The sequence below is a fragment of the Oreochromis niloticus genome, linkage group LG10, assembly GCF_001858045.2.
Source record: "Oreochromis niloticus isolate F11D_XX linkage group LG10, O_niloticus_UMD_NMBU, whole genome shotgun sequence".
NCBI lineage: Eukaryota > Metazoa > Chordata > Actinopteri > Cichliformes > Cichlidae > Oreochromis > Oreochromis niloticus.
In genome coordinates this window covers 8863099-8879389 of record NC_031975.2, presented here as the reverse complement: position 1 = coordinate 8879389, position 16291 = coordinate 8863099, and the positions used below count along the sequence as shown (strand labels likewise).

Here is a 16291-nt window from a genome sequence, read left to right as displayed (position 1 = left end):
ATTTTACTCTGTAGGCTTTGTTTGGTAGCTTAAATAGCAGCTAGTGGAACAACTGGTGTACCTGTGAAAAAGAACCTCATTATCTAAGGAGACAAAGAAGGTGAAGAGGGAAAGTGAAACAAGAGTGAGTCTTGGACAGGCTTGCACTCACTAGAGAGAGGCCCTAGCCTGCAAAGGCTAAATGAAATTCAGATGGCATTAAGTTGACTAGTTATGTAAGGAAAGATGCCTACTTATGAGCCTAATACGACTGGGTGTTTTAAAAGGGGACGTGACCTGATCTTTCAGACAGCAATACTGACAAGTTGTCTGTTACCACTGCAGAATCATTTATTTGTTGGTCCATTAACCTAGTGCACTCTGACTTAAATCAAAGCTTCTAGGACATAAAGTGAGTCTGGAAAATGCAACAGCATTAATATTTCAACATAAAAGACCATTCACAAGACTGGCAGATAGTCCCCCAAAGTCATCAGTTAAACAGGGTCTGAAGAAGCAGGGCACAGCGCAAATATCTGTCCAACTTCATTTTGTCCGTAGAGTTGTCTGGTTCTTTCTATGTTTTCAGGTGCACAAGTGCAAAAACACGACTCGGGCTGTTTATTCTCCAGTGGGTCTTCCATGTCATTGCCATCAATCAAATGCTCTGTATGTCACTTTGAATCACTATTGTAGGAAAGACAGTCCGTGCATTAACATGTCACGGATTCTTCATTGCTAGCTGCAGGGTTTTCGGTGCGTCAGTTTGTCAGACAATTTGCTGCTCCGGACCAGACCAGAATATTTCAAAACCTGTCCGATGGATTGACATGAAATATTGGACAGGCATTTGTGGTCCCAGAGGAGCAAGGCTTACTGACTTTACACATCTTTTGACATTTCCTCTACAGCAGCAGCAAGTCAAAAGAGCAAATTTTGTACGGACGATGAACTCTAATGACTTACAAATCCTAAAGCACAAACATGAGGTTGACATTTGTGATTTGGAGCTAAATGTCTATTGAACTGGTTGCCAGAAATTTTGAAAGCGTACATGCCCCGTCCTCAGGATCAAGTCTGAAAAACTGTGCTAAAGCTATGATGTAATAGAGCTGGATTATTATATTGAGTCATCAAATTTAGATGCCAAAGACAGATGGTCATGGTGAATCCAATATCGAGATAAACCTCAAGGTAAATACTGACTTCTGCAATGAAAAGAAGATCAATTTGGAACATACATAGCACAGTTTACAAATTAAATCCCACTTCTTTGTTTTTAAAATTTTTTTTTGAGAGCCAAGTCTTGTAACTTAAGAGTATCATCGATCATACTGAAAGGGAAAGTACTCACAGGCAGGGTTAGGATTCAGAGTAAGTAGAAGCTATAGTCATTACTAACATGAATGACAGCTATATAGCCCAACTGTAATTGGAATGCAAGGTTTCACTCCCAGGTAATAGCCATACAAAGAGCAGGAGAGTTCAGTACACGCACTATACTGGCCCAACAGAATAATTTGAACCATAAATCAAAAATCCATGCAGCAGTTCACCTTGAAGCTCTACAGGCTCGTCTTTGCCACTTAGTGCTAAATTGTGTTAAATATGAGTTCTTGTTTTTGTATCCTACCTAAACAAGGATATACTGTAGGGATTCAAGGATGTATTAAATAACAATACCCAATATAAATGTGCAGCAGAGTGAATGGGGATAGTTTCAAAGGCGAGACAGTTGTTTCATTTGCGGAAATAAATTGAATGTGATCTGTTGTTCCAGTTAAGATCGACCTAAATTTCAATTTGAAAAGAGCATTTTTAACATTAAAGAAAGTCTATTAATATCTTGCAAAGAATTAAGATGCAAGAAAGGTGCTAAAATTCAGTATAAAATACGAAAGGAATAAAACAGCAGTCACAACACTTTACCTTGATGAGTATTTGCAGAAATATGCAATCTTAAAAATTCAACAATTTCCACTGAAACCTGAATAATTACCTTAATCTGATACAGATTACTCAAGTGAGCAAGAAGAATATTATTTCAAATGGTAATGTATTTAACAAGCACCGTCATCGGGCTGAATTTTAAATAGGCAATTCGTATTTAGACTTATCGTCAGTCAGCCGAATACATTATGTAGGCTCTGGCTCTGCCATAGGCAAGAGCTGGCCACCCATTTCTCCATATGACACAGAGAGATATTACTGATGGTGTTCTTCCATGGAGTACATTAGGCTTGCAAGAAATAGCAAATCTTATCTCAAGAGCAGATGCGCTGCATCAAAAAAAGGCCTTACGTTGCAAATGTGGATCCCACAAATCTAAAGTCGCACACTGAGTTTCATTGCCTTCTTATTACACCACACAGATGGATGGAAAGACAACTTTAAATTTGATCCAGAAACATTGCTACAGTGCACAAACGCATGTACAGCAAGTTATTCGCAGCATTTCCAGTGTCCCCTACCACTCCACGTTGTCTTTCCCCGGACTGGGTAATAACTGTTTTTCTCTTCAGCTGGATGAGGTGCGTGTGAATCTGAACAGAGCTGCGATCTGCTTTGGGCCCTGCTGTGAGTCTCTGTGGATGAGCTGTTTACTGGCGCTTTTTGTGTGGCCAGTAGGATCCCACTTAGTGTGAATGATGGCAGCTGTGAGGGTGCCTCTGGCAAGTGTGACTCCGACTATGGCTGCTCGGTCTCATGCAGAGTATAACGCCAGCTGCTCAGGCTGAGTAGCACTCCAGTGAGCACGACCGATTGTGGCTGAGGTAAGCACGTCTCTGGCGAGAATGATGCTGAACGCAGCAAGGGGTGAGCACAACCCTGGCTGTACCTATGCCACATCACCGAAAACATCATCTTGGTGCATCTGGATGCTTGAGATTGTCACTGCATTAGTCCAACTGTGGCAAGTGTGACTGAGTTTCTGTGGCAGGCGTAAGTGCGGGCTGCTGCCACGCAGGCTGGCAAACTGGTGAGGGTGATTTTGTGATCAAGGCAGCTTTGACTGCTGGGGCAGCAAGTTATCACTCTGGTGGAGTTTGCTGGTTGGGCAGAGGCTGCGATGAACACAACAACAACAACAACAACAACAAGTGTGACTGCAGCTGTGGTGAATGCGACTCAGTAGAGCATGGCTCAAGCTACTCTATTTCAAGTACAAATGGAGTGAGGGACTGTTGGGCTCCAGCACCTTCAGTCTGGACACACACAGTTGGCTATTATTGTGGTTGCAAAGGTAGAAAGCATCCATTAATTTACATGTGGCCTGAATCACTTGAATTTAGTTTTAGGATAAAACCAGAGGTTAATGTAGCTACGACAACTGACTAGAAGATAGTTATCGTGATTTTGAAACATGTAACTTAAATAACAGATACAAGTAATTCATGAAGAACACTGGCTTTAATGGTCCTGGAAAAGAACTTAGCGAATGCACACAAAGGACATCTACACAGGGCTCAGTTATCACATATAACATCACTACACTTCATAATCTTTGACTGGGACTTTAATCTTAACAGAAGTAACAGCTAACTTGTTTTAAAAAAAGGCTTATATATTTTTTTTCCATATAGAAAGAAGACTCCTTGTACTCTTGCTTTATTCAGGGCCACAAAACATACACAACTAACTAAAACAAAAAAAAGAACAAAGTTTTTCACCAGCTTCATAAATCTTGGACAGCACCATGGTCGTAATTTCCTGACTTGTATGGTGTCGATATATTGTTTTTTCTCTGTGTTTTTGTCTCTCAGAAGGTTGCCTTCTTTTCTTTCTTTCTGATAGAAAGTAAACTTGTGAGGTTACAGTCTGGTCTTAAAATAAACAGCAGCCAATGTTCCCAGCAAAGCTGTGAGTGCTTCCAATTCCCGAGGCACCGCTCACAACGACTATAATCTTTTCACTCGTCTCTCAGTTCAAAGATGTAAATGTTTCAAAGTTCATCGGCTTCACAGAATGCACCTGAGATATACATAGTAATCGTACTAACAGCATTATGGAAAATGACAGTATAAAACACCACTATTTCTGTCTACATTACCTAACATCATCAAAATAAAATATAGCTTTTACGTTTAATTCTTAATAACACTCAAAAGACCCGCACAACAAAAACGATATCGTGATTGAGCGTGATTTTCCGTTCCTTCCTTCCTGCCTGCATTATTTGGTTACTGCAGCTTACTGCAGTCAGTCCGTGTAAGGTCACACCGCTTTCGTCTTTTCCTTTCAACATTGAGCTATCTAATTCACAAAAGCAGCCTTTTATCATGAAAAGTACCTAAAAAAACATTTGCTGCAAAGTGGCATTGACCCATCAATGGAAAAATCCAGCTAAGCACAGAAACATTCAATCAATTAGTCAAGTGGCAGACAATAATTGTAATCATTGATTACTTGGCATTTTTTAAATTATAGTTCAGTAGCTGCATTTGAATTGACGTGCATCTTGAGTACATACAATTTATTTTTGTGCCCTCTCTCTGAATAGACTTCAAGGCCAGCAAAACTCCCAACAATAGCTTCCACTGAGTTTGTATTCACTAAAGCTCCCCTGCTCTTTTTTCCTGCTTTCCTCATCCATAATTGAAAACTTTTAGACTTACTTCTTGAAAACTCTGACCGTAACTCGTCACACAACACTAAACACAGACCACTGGGCCGTTCCAGTTTATTGTGTGTGTGTGTGTGTCTTGCAGGTGCAATTCAAGTCAGCTACATAAAAATAAAAAAAAATAGGAGCTCATGAGGGCAGGAACAGGCAATATTAAGAGAAAAGACAGCATTCTTTTTTATGATACGCAATACACAAATGCACAGAATAAGAAACAAAGCTTATGTTTCAATAATAACTACGAACACGAAACTATAGTCAGTTAATAATTATTAAGATGATAGCTCAAGAGGTCTGAAATTTGAATGCAGGTTTAAAAAACATAAACATTCTGCAATTAAAGCTACAATACACAGCCAGCTATGGGTAGAGGGAACCATCTAGTGAGGCGATACATTAATGATTGACTAGATGACTCAAAATAGGCAGTATATCTGTGGTTAGGACGCAGCAAAAAGGAGCAGTATGTTATGGGGGTTATGGGCTTGTTCATGGGCAGAATTGGTATTCACAATGACGAGGAAGGACAGACCTCAAAAGGTTCTGTAGCTTCAGTCTTGATGCCAGATAACACAGTGCACCTTTAGAGCTTTTTTCAGTCCAGACTTAGGCAGCGTGTTGACCTTTCACATGGAAGCATGTGAAAGGTCAACAGCACGTTAGATATGGATGCTTTTGGCTCACTGGAGTATGTGATTCATAGAACTTCATGGCAATAAAACATAATGTGTCAGAGGTGTTCTATTGGATTGAGGACAGGTGAGCCTGGGGGCTAGTCAATGGTATCAATTCCAGGAGCTGTTTGCACTCACCATACGATGTCGGGCACTGTCCTGTGCCAGGAGGACCCCAGGACCCAGAGCACCAGGTAGGATGTGTAAGGACTGACAGTGGATCCAAGATTACATTCCAAAATCCAATGGCAGTCACAGTGCTGTTGCCCAGCCTGTAGAGGTCTGTGTCCCTTCATGGATATACCTTCCCACAATACCACTGTCCCACCATCAAACCGGACATGTTACCACGTCCTCTGCGGACATTTTTTTATCTGTCACATGTGCTCAGGGTGAACCTGCATTTATCTGTGAAAAGCACAGGGCACCAATGGTGGACCTGCCACTTCTTGTGTTTTCTGGCAAATGCTAATTGAGCTTCAGGATGCTGGGCAGTGAGCACAGAAACCAATGCAGGATGTTGTGCCCTCAGGTCACCATCATGAAATCTGTTTCTGATTTTTTTTTTTGTCAGAGACATTTACATCAATGGTCTGCTGGACATCATTGTGTAGAGCTCTGACAGTGCTCATCCTGTTCCTTTTTGTACAAAGGAACAGATTCTAGTCCTGCTGATGGGTTAAGGACCTTCTGTCCAGCTCTCCTAGAGTAACTGCCTGTCTCCTGGAATCGCTTCCATGTTCTTGAGACTTCGCTGGGAGCCACACCAAACCTTCTGGCGATGGCATGTATTGTGTCAGACTACCTGTACAGCCTCTGTAGGGTCCAGGTATCGCCTCATGCTACAGTAGTTACACTGACCCTAGCCAAGTGCAAAACTAGAACAGCCTGAACAGTCAAAAAAGATGTGGAGGGAAAAAATGTCAGTGGCCTCCACCTCTAAAATTATTTCTGTTTTGTGGTTATTTCATTGTTGCCCCTCTAGTGGACGTGTTTTTAATTTTATTAACGCCAAAGTAGCAGAAACTAATTAACACATCCCTCTGTCAGCTCACATTCCCACAAGATTAACTGACATGACGCTAAATTGTGAATATGCATCAACAGCCCCAATTTGCTTAGACAATATCATGTGATGTACAAACATTTAAATAGAACTTTTCCAGTATTACTGACCACTCAAAGTGCTTTTAACCCTACCTTTATACAAAATTGTATTCTACAAAGTCAAAGGACTTTATCTAGATCACATTAATGGCTCATTTAGAATGACCAGTTAACCTAACCTGCATGTCTTTGAGAGGAAGCTCAAAGTAAGAAACCTTTGCAGGCACAAGGAGAACAGGAGAAAAGTCCGTCTGCTGGGGTTTGAACCAGGAACCTTCTAGGGATGAGGCAACAGTGTCCACTCCACCACTGTGCCACCCAGTTAAGACAACAGAATCATGGAGCTATATAATTCCACTGACAGAAAATGTACTGCATCTTTACAGGACTGCCAGCTCTTCCTATTTTAAACACGTAGCAGAAATGACCACGTTATCTGGGGTCACTTGCGACAGGTTTTACAGGAGGACAGAATCACCACAGCAAGTCATTCTGTCCTCCCGGGGAACTGTGTTCACATTCTTGGCAAGAAGTCAGGCCTGTTCAAGGTGGGCGTCTCAATCCAGCAAAGTTGTCACCTTGCCTGTCCGCGGTTTTCATGGATATGTGTCGAGGCAAAGCCAAGGTCTGACTCCACAGCTCAGGGACATTACAGTGTTATTCTTGCTGATTACAGAAAAACATCATCTTTTCATCATCTTTTCCAGAATTGGGCTTGCTAGTCACATTTGTGCACATTGTGTTTTAAAGGCTTTGTTTTATAAAAAGATCACTACCCTCCCATCACTCTTAGAGGACAAACTGACACTGCTGACAGCAGTGATTGCTGTTTGTATAGCCCTAGTTTCACAGTGAATAACCATTCACAGGTCTCTCCTTTGGCTCTTGTATAAAGGTTTCATAAAAGTGTTTTTAGTGTAGTATACATTTTTTATACAAGATGCACTATCACATCAATAAACACTTGTGGCAGGCTGCAACCAAACAGCGAAAACCTTAGATATAAATGATTTTGTTTTTGAGGTATATTGTGTCTACAATGCACTTTCATGGGCAAATACAAAATCTAATAAAGTGGCACTGTCTCTTGATAAAAGTGCTTGTGAAGCCATAACATTTCAGAAAATCCATGCTTGCTTTTTTGTTGCCTCTCAGTAAGTTTTGAATATTTATAGCCGCAATAAAAAACACAGTAAAATGATCTTTCAAATATCTAGATAGCATTTTAAGTGCTCACAATGACTGCTTTAATATTGCAGCGCCTGCTTTGTCTAAGCTGCTTGAAAGCTTTTCACGAAAGGGAAGAGACAGGAGCATCCCCTCTGTTTTACCATCTCGCTGGACGCCTGTTTTAGCATTGATTTTTTTTAGAGCTCCTAATGTTTAGTAGTCTTTGAATGACCTAGCCCTGGCTTGTCTCTGAACTTAAGCTGCCTTATGGCTCGGTGTGCAGCCTGAAATCCTCAGACAGGAGCAACCTGACAGTTTTTCTGTCAAGGTTAAAGACTAAAGGTGACCATGCTGTTGTTGTCAGAGCTCTGAAAACTTATGAGCCACTTTCCAGCAAGATCGCGTCACAATTAAAGCTTTTTTTCTAAAAAAGAAAAATCTTTGATATTTATTCTTCTTGCATCCCTGCTGCTTTGACGGCTCTCAGGATGTCACATTTCTTATCCCTAAATGACTCCCTTTGTTTAAGGCATTTATGTTTGTCAGGCGTTATAACCTTGACTAACAAATTTCCTGTGGCGAATGGCGAGAAATCTCATAGTCACCGTTGTTGACAGGAACACTTTATGTTGTAATATAAACTGTAAAATCCCCTTGTGCATCTTAAAGATATGTTTCAGCAGCTATAATGACACCTACTCTATGTTTGTCCACGGCAATGCAACAGTGATGTAAAATAATCTGTGAAGAATAAATTCTTACTGTGCGGTACCTGGTGTAATACAGTGTGGGCTGAGATGACATGAAGGCAGCCAAAAGCTACACACATTAAAAAAACCAGACACAATCATCTGGCAGCTTGTGATAAAAAACAATAAACACTATGGTCTCAGAGAGCAAAAAGACAAACTGTCTGCATGCAAATATGCTTTGAATCACATTGAAATCATTACAGTACTTTGCTTAGGCTGTGTCTTAAAGGGACAGTTCACCGTGCCAAAATAATTTACATATTTTCCCCTCGCCTTTAGCGCCATTTATCCATTGAGATTGTTTCGCTGCAATTTGCCCAGTTTGTGGTGTATCTGTTGAACAGATATAATGGGACTTGATGGCAGTTGCTTGGGGAGCTCAAAGCACCAAAAAGTTACATTTTTAAAAACTCAGCAACAACGTCTCTTTCTAGAAATCTTGACCTAGTTTCTCAAAAGACCACAAAGTTGCAGTGAGTACTTTCATGTATAAACTACTGAACTACTACTTTTGCAAACCATATCGCTCTGGAGAAGAAAGCAATCATCAACCAGTGACAAGATGCTCATGCTTCGACTACACTGACAAGATGTAAATGATGAGAGTGTCCCCTTTAACTGTATGGGCTCAAAATGTGGTCATAAATATTTTGTACTTGTGAATCAGTTTTGCACTTGTAAATCAGGATTTGTATGTGTAAAAAGAATTTGTGTGTGTGTAAAAAAGATTTGTATGTGTAAAAAGAATTTGTGTGTGTGTAAAAAAGATTTGTGTGTGTAAAAAGAATTTGTGTGTGCGTAAAAAAGATTTGTGTGTGGACTTAGCCAAAAAAACACCTGCAAGTTACAAGTACGAATTTTGACCCTACAGTTTGAAGCTGGAGGATCTCTATATAAATATCCGATAGCAGCTAGGTCCCCTAACTTTCAGCAGCTGTTGAAAGGATAAAGTTGTGGTATATCAATGGTTAGAAATACCATTATTACTTTAGGATTAGTTTAACACAAAGTCAGGGCTGACCTGGGACCAGACTGACAGAGGCAAGGCTGCCATATCGCGCCAACAGCCCCTCTGGCCAACACCAATAGGCGGTAGGGTAAAGTGTCTTGCCCAAGGACACAACAACCAGGACAGAAAGGCTGGGGATCAAACCAGCGACCTTCCGGTTACAGGTGCGCTTCCCAACCCCCTGAGCCACAGTCACCCGCATTTAAATAAAATAGTTCCCACATGAAACCACTCATGGAAAGGGTTGTGGACTTTTTGAGAACCTTGGTCATAATTTCTAAAAACAAATATTACTGCAGTTGTTGCTGCTTTTTTTAAAACTTAAGAACACCACAAAAACCTGGCACCCAGTTCCATTATAGTCAAGAAAGATCTTTACAGCCAATATCTCCTCAATAGGGCAACACACACCAAAACAAGCTACAGAGACAGGCAGCACCGCAGGCTACAGGAAAGAATAATGTATATTGGACAGTCAGACGGCTGTGTGAAAACATCATGAAGACTTTTGAAAATGGATGATGGGTAAAAATTTACCCTTCAACTGTTATGAGTGTTGATGAGTCGCTACCTAAAATATGTTTTACACATTACAACATATGAAATGCAACAAATTACTTAATTACTCACCAGAGAAAGTAATTAGTTACACTACTCATTGCATTACACATTACTGCATTATCAAAGTATAAGTTGATATATCTGATTTTTTAAAGGACCAAATATCGGTATAACTTTTAAAATCTTATATCAGTCGGGCTATATTCTTGATAAATCAAATGTGATGCCTGAACGAAGCACGCTGTACCTTAAAGTCCAAGATGTCATCTTAAAACTGCTTGTTCTGTAACTAGAAGGTATTTTTCTATCACACTAAACACAAGCAAAAGAATTAAGTGAGAGGATAAAATACTACTGTTTTCCATGCTATTCAATATTCCAGCCGAGGCCTACAGTAAGTGTTATCTTAAGGGCAGTGCCAAGCCTCGAGTCAGCAAAGGGTTAGATAAAACGTCTGTGGGTCATTTGCACGTACACATTTTCGGTAGATAATATGAAGCCATTTAAATTGGTTCAAAGCCCAAACTCAACAGGCACCATCTAGATGAAAGGGCACAGTCAGATTTTGCCCTTGCTCTTGCGTGTTTGATTATTCTGCTTTTATTTTTTATTTTTTATTTAACAGCTCAGTCAAAAATATGCATAAAAGAACTGCCAGTAGAATTACAGCAGCAAACACCAGGATGTCACAGAATAATGAACAAACGTGCATGCCCCTCACATTGATCTCCTGTATCTTGATGTTTAACACACACAGTCCCACTTAATGCAGTAAAAAATAGTCAAATACTTATATATATATAATACTTAAAATAAATAAATAAAGAAGAGACAATTAAAGCATCTCTCTCTCACCCCTCAGGACCTTTGGTTCCCAATAATCCCCACTATCTTCAGCCGAAAACACTAGGTTACCAGGGCAACAGCTGCATTGATGGTGTAGCTTCATGAATGCGTGTGTGACAAAAGCGGTACCTGAAGCATCACACTTATAATTGCAATCAAGGCAGACCTGTGGCAGAGATGACTGGAGCTGAATTATTTCTGTGTCTCTAAGTGTGTGGTTTAAATTCCATACAGGCACGACAGGAGACGAGAATTAGTGTGCAAGAAATTTATGTAGTCATGTAAATCTTTGCCTGTGTGCCTCCACTCCCTCTGCACACATTACACTTCACTGCATTTTTTACCAAGCACCTTGATTCATGAAAAGTGCACTTGCCGTCTTTGCCAATAACCTTTAAGCAATGTTTCTCAGCTTATCTGGATCACAACCAAAAATCAGGCTATTCAATGCCGTTGCTTTAAAAAGCCAAAAATACCTTTTAGTCGACTGCCAGCCTCGATCAAAAGCCCCGCATTTAATACTTTAAATCCCTTCCACTGATAGATGATGAAATAAATGCATGACTTAGGTAATTTCTTAGCGGACACAAAGCATTTTTAAAGTTATAAATAAAGAAAGTGTCCTTCTTTAAACACCATTTCAGATCCTCAATGTCTGTAACAATCGCTGACATTTTATGAGTATCTCAGGACCTGCAAAGACAGCCTGCCTCTCAGGAACAGGCGGTCCCAATATGAAGCTTTAGGCTCTTAGAAGATTCTGACATTTGAAAGATTTGACTGTCAATCTTAAAGGTCATTGACAGTGTGAAAGACGCGTGGGGTTTTGAAGAGTGGGTGAAAATAAGTCAGAGCAAGGTGACGCTATATGTTATACAACCTTCAGCTTTATATGCATTCAAGTCCCTAAATGACAATTTTATTCCAGGGATTACAGCATGCAGATTTTATAGAGACTCCAAAGCTGAAGAACGTTTCATTTAACTGTAACCGTGTGCCTGACACAGACTTCATTTGGGTAGACTGCCCAGATAAATTAAAGATCACTCATTTGAATGTTTTGTGTTTTTAGTATTTTCTCTGTCTTGTTGGCCAGGTTGCTGTTGCAGTTGTCCTGATATCATTCGAATATTTCCTCAGAGAAACATACTCCAACTTCAGCATCTTTGACTGCAGCTGGTGACAGTGATCCTCCACTCATAGTTGGAGAGCCACTTTAAGGCCAACCTGCAGCAGATGGGGGAACTGTGGCGAATATCATCGCCAGCTGCAGTCCAACATGGTGGAGGTGGAGTCCATCCGCAAGACTCACTGGAGAGGCAGCTGATTATATTGATTTGTTGTGTGTACATCTATATCCACCACCCCACCCCACCAGTACAAATCCATTCAGCTGGAAACACTGAAAAAAATAATGAATTCATTAAGATAGAAGTGTGCCGAATCCTGCAACATGCTGAATGCTCGTCTAAAGGTTATCTTAGCCTTTATGAAAAACTGTCTAACAGTTTATGGCTTAATTCAAAGAAAAAAAAATCATCCAAAAAACAAAACATCAAGTCTGACCTCTGATGATCTAACAAGAAGAATTGGAATTGCTGTTGGCGCGTTGCGCAACTACAGTTCGGGCTCCTGCAGTCTTTTATCAAACAGCAGATGATAATTTGCTCTGCTCATAATGCACTTGTTGAAAATGCTTTATGCAGCCTTGGCAGGCAGTTCTCTACTTCCTAAATAAATGACTGGGATTTGCGTTCCACACATGATCGTCCTTGTCAGGCCTGTTCTGTCTCAGCCAAAAATACAGTAATAAAAGTCACCACACTGGCGGAGGGTTTAACATAAACTACATTTAAAGGAGCAACTGCTCGCAGGGTGAAAATCAGTGACAATCATGGGAATTAGCATAAATCAGTGGGCGTCTGGTGGTAACGTTATTCCTGTGTGAACGGAGCTTCTGTGATTAATCGTCTCTCATGCACAGAAATGGGGAAATGATTGGATCTCACATTAAGGGAAAAAGACTAAGGCAAGTGCAATTGTTGGAAGCTCCGAGTATGCAGACAAAGAAAAAAAAAAGTTAAGTAAGACAAAAGAAGTCAGCAGCTGCAAAATACTGCATTTCTTGACTTCATCCAAAAAAACAACATTAGGCTTTTCCTGGATGAGGAGAGCTTCCAGGATCTGTCTGCTAACCCTGCTCTGCCTTCTCATGGTCCTGCTTTGCTCCACCTCTCATCATCACTGTCACTCTGTGGAGCCAAGCTGTAAAATTTCCCCTCAGAGCTTATTGGTTGTGACTGACACTGTCCTGGTCGAGGCTTCGGTGTATGTGGAGGGCTCTGATGATTACCTCTTGTCAGCTGTTATCATTATCATCCTCTGAGCGTTGCATCATGCCTGACTCCTGTGCCCACTTGACCCGTGTGGTGGAACCTCAGAACATACTGCCATCTCAAAAACAAGACTACCTTGTAGGGAAATTCAGTGAAGTGGAGGGTAACGCCATTATTTATGCAGGAATTATTTGCTTTCTGCTCACAAAATACAAACTCACAATTATATATATATTATATTTATATATAAACACTTATACTACTTTTCCCTGGGAGCCATTACCCCCATTTATTTTCTAATCACTCAAGATACTTTGCATTTTTACTGCATCACGTCTTACGGTGCCTCGAGTAACAATAATGCAAATCCCTGCAACAGTCTGCCTCTGTCTTTTATTTGCCTGCATCTGCACGCTGAATCCCAACAATAGCAATTACAAAACAGATTCTCTAATCACTTCAGATGCGGCGGGTTCACACAAGTCTTACACAAGCACGGCACATCCATCTGTAGCTCTCGGATGAGACAGCACCTTCTCCTTCAAACAAAATCTGCTCTGGCTGACACATTCCCTGCTGGACAATAAATCTGAGTTTACTTCCTTTTTCACCACACACCCATGCACTGTGAAAAGGGTTGTGTGTGTGTGTGTGTGTGGGGGGGGGGAGACTCTCTCTCCGTATGTCTCAACAGATGAAGAAACTGGCTGAGAAAAGTCATTTACTTGTGGTCACACTCACGGGCGTCATCGCATTACGAGCCCTGTAGCGTGCAAGACTGAGAGCCGGATGACTGTGCATCACATCAAAACGTGAGGTGTGGTAGGAAGAAAAAAAACATTCATGCATGATGTTGCAGAGGAGCAAACGCCTGAAAAAACGTGGCAACATCAGGGTGAGGGAGGGAAAGGATGAGCAACATTCAGTGCTGTGCTTGAGCGACGCCTCCCAGGTCTGGCAATTAAAACCAGCTCCTGGCCTCTGACACAGGCTGGATTCAAGCGTGGAAAAGATGAATGCAAGGATTCATGCAGGTGTACCATAGCTCTTCCTGACACGTGTCTGCATATGGAGCCTGCTTGTTAACCTTTTCACCGTGACACTTAAAAAAAAAAGACATGCAGGAGCAGATGTCTGAAAAGGTGCCACACTGTCTATTACAAAAAAAGAAAAGATCAGAACCAAAGGACTACCCTGTCAGGGACTCCCATTCAGTACTCTGACAGCATGGATACCATTTGTTGTCACCCATGTCTCAGGCAGCAAACAAACAAGAGATGCAGATTCTCTAATTGTGTCTCGTTTGTGTGTGTTGAAACAATTTCACATGATTTTAAAGAGGGGTTGGGATTGCTGGATGTACTTTTGCACTTGGGAAGCTTTGCATTGCTGAAGCTGTCCGGTGCCATTATTACATTTGCATCATTCCAGCTGGACACCGCTCAGCATGTGCGCCCACTGACACTCTATAGGCTACACCACGCGTGTCTAACTGACAGAGAGGATGACGAAAGGGAAAAAATCTTTTCAAGAATCCCCCCCCCACTGAGACAGTCGTGTTCCCTCTCGTTTTGCGCTACGGCAAAACACACAACTACGCCGAATTTAAATGATTAAGAGCAAGAAAACCGTTAAAATAACAAATAAAAAAACACGCATACACATGGAAGTGTTTTTCCACTGTCGTCATCTCTTAATCTGCTTTTTTTGCGTCAGGTAAACTTGTCAGTCCCGGTGAATTAAAGAAAAAAATACTGATAATAATAAAAGACAAACCGCAGTGGTGTTTATTTCACTGGCGGTGGAGTTGAGGTTTAAACGCAGACAGCTGCCAGACCCTTCGCTTTAACGGACGACGGTTTTTATTCCAAGGTTAAGTTAGCCTGTGCTCAACAGTCTTGTCACAGGTTGCGGTAGCTCGTTCCGAACACGATTCCCAGCACGCGGGGTCAAAGCACGAGCCCGGAGTTCCTGTGCAGGTGCGGCTTTTTTCTTTTCTTTTTTTTTTAATCATTACCAGAAACGTCTCGCGCGCCTTCACCGCTAATTGCCCATTAAGGGAAAGTAACAGCCGCTCAAGCAGTAGTGTCGCATTGTGCTGCTATTTCGACTGTCCTTAGAAGTCGACCTAAGCTTTTAAATAAACAAACAAATAAATAAAATTCAACCACCCTTGTGACAGGTGTATCTCCACAAACCCCCCCACATTTGTTGCTTACTACTTTAATTCCCGGGCGAAATCGTCGCGGTTGAGCAGAGCCAGAGCTAGTCGCATGCAAGCCCCGCATCCCCCTCACCGTGCATCCTTTCCACTTCAGCATGCGAGGGGAGACCTGTTAAACCATCAATTATACTGCGGTAGCTACACAAACAGCAGTTGTTGCATGTGAATGAAACATTGCCGCTGAGCCCATTTGCAACCGTCTCCGGCAATTATCCTGCCGGCGACGTGTGCGAGATCTTAAAAACAAGAAGAAGAAGGAAAAAAATCGCATCACAGAAGACACAGCAGAGGTAATGACTAATATTAAGAAAAATAACAACAGTCTCACCAGCAGCAATGAGGATGATGTTCCTGCTGTTGTGTGTGTGTGTGTGTCTTCTCTCTCTCTCTCCTGGCTTTCCTTGGAGTTAATGAGGTTCTGCCGTTTGGTCCGACTGATTTCTCCCTCAGCTGTTATCGGCCACTGGATTTGGATAATTTTTCTCTTTCTTTCTTTTTTTTTTTTAAATCCAGCGGAGAAATAACGGGGGAAAGCAGCGTCCTCTCGCAGAGCTCTGCCCTCTTCAAACTAACCTTCCCGCCCCCTCCTTCTGCCCATCTCAGATTGGCGCTGGGCGGGAGGGGCAAACCTTGAACCCGGGGGCTGGTTATGGAGGAGTGATCTGTCGCGCCGATCAAATTCCGCGTGGACGTTTGCGGGAGGGCTCACTGTTAACTGATCAGCTCGTCACTGATGTTCCCGACAGCTGGAAGGGGGCTCTCCCCCCAGCCCCCCAACACACACACCGCCCCCCACCGCCCCTCTTGTGCAGTTATTGCACAGCAACCTCCCAGGCGAGAGACAGCAGTGAGTGGGCCCACTTACTCCGGCGGATTGAGCACTGACGCAGGTGCCCAAGGTCCAACCGCGACAGACAAGAGATGCCAAGCCTAAGAGCTGCTGCTGACAGTGATACAGCAATCTCATCTGAGTCATTGCAGTGGTAGGAAATAGGAGCAGATCATCCCC

General features: G+C 41.8%; 1 protein-coding gene across 3 annotated transcripts in view; it reads right to left on the bottom strand.

Annotated features, from left to right (window-relative positions):
• gabra3 (gamma-aminobutyric acid type A receptor subunit alpha3) overlaps nucleotides 1-16070 on the bottom strand; it is a 103947-nt gene extending 87877 nt beyond the window's left edge. Inside the window, exons 1-2 of one of the 3 annotated variants that reach the window (XM_019364101.2) lie at nucleotides 15611-16070; nucleotides 15278-15518 (exon numbers count right to left, since the gene is read on the bottom strand). In XM_019364101.2, coding sequence (XP_019219646.1) covers nucleotides 15278-15379 — 102 coding nt within the window. In that variant the 5' untranslated portion in view covers nucleotides 15380-15518; nucleotides 15611-16070. The remainder of the gene's footprint in view (nucleotides 1-15277; nucleotides 15519-15610) is intronic. The other 2 variants (XM_019364102.2, XM_005471944.4) reach the window with 2 other exon arrangements.
• Between the last annotated feature and the right edge of the window lie 221 nt (nucleotides 16071-16291).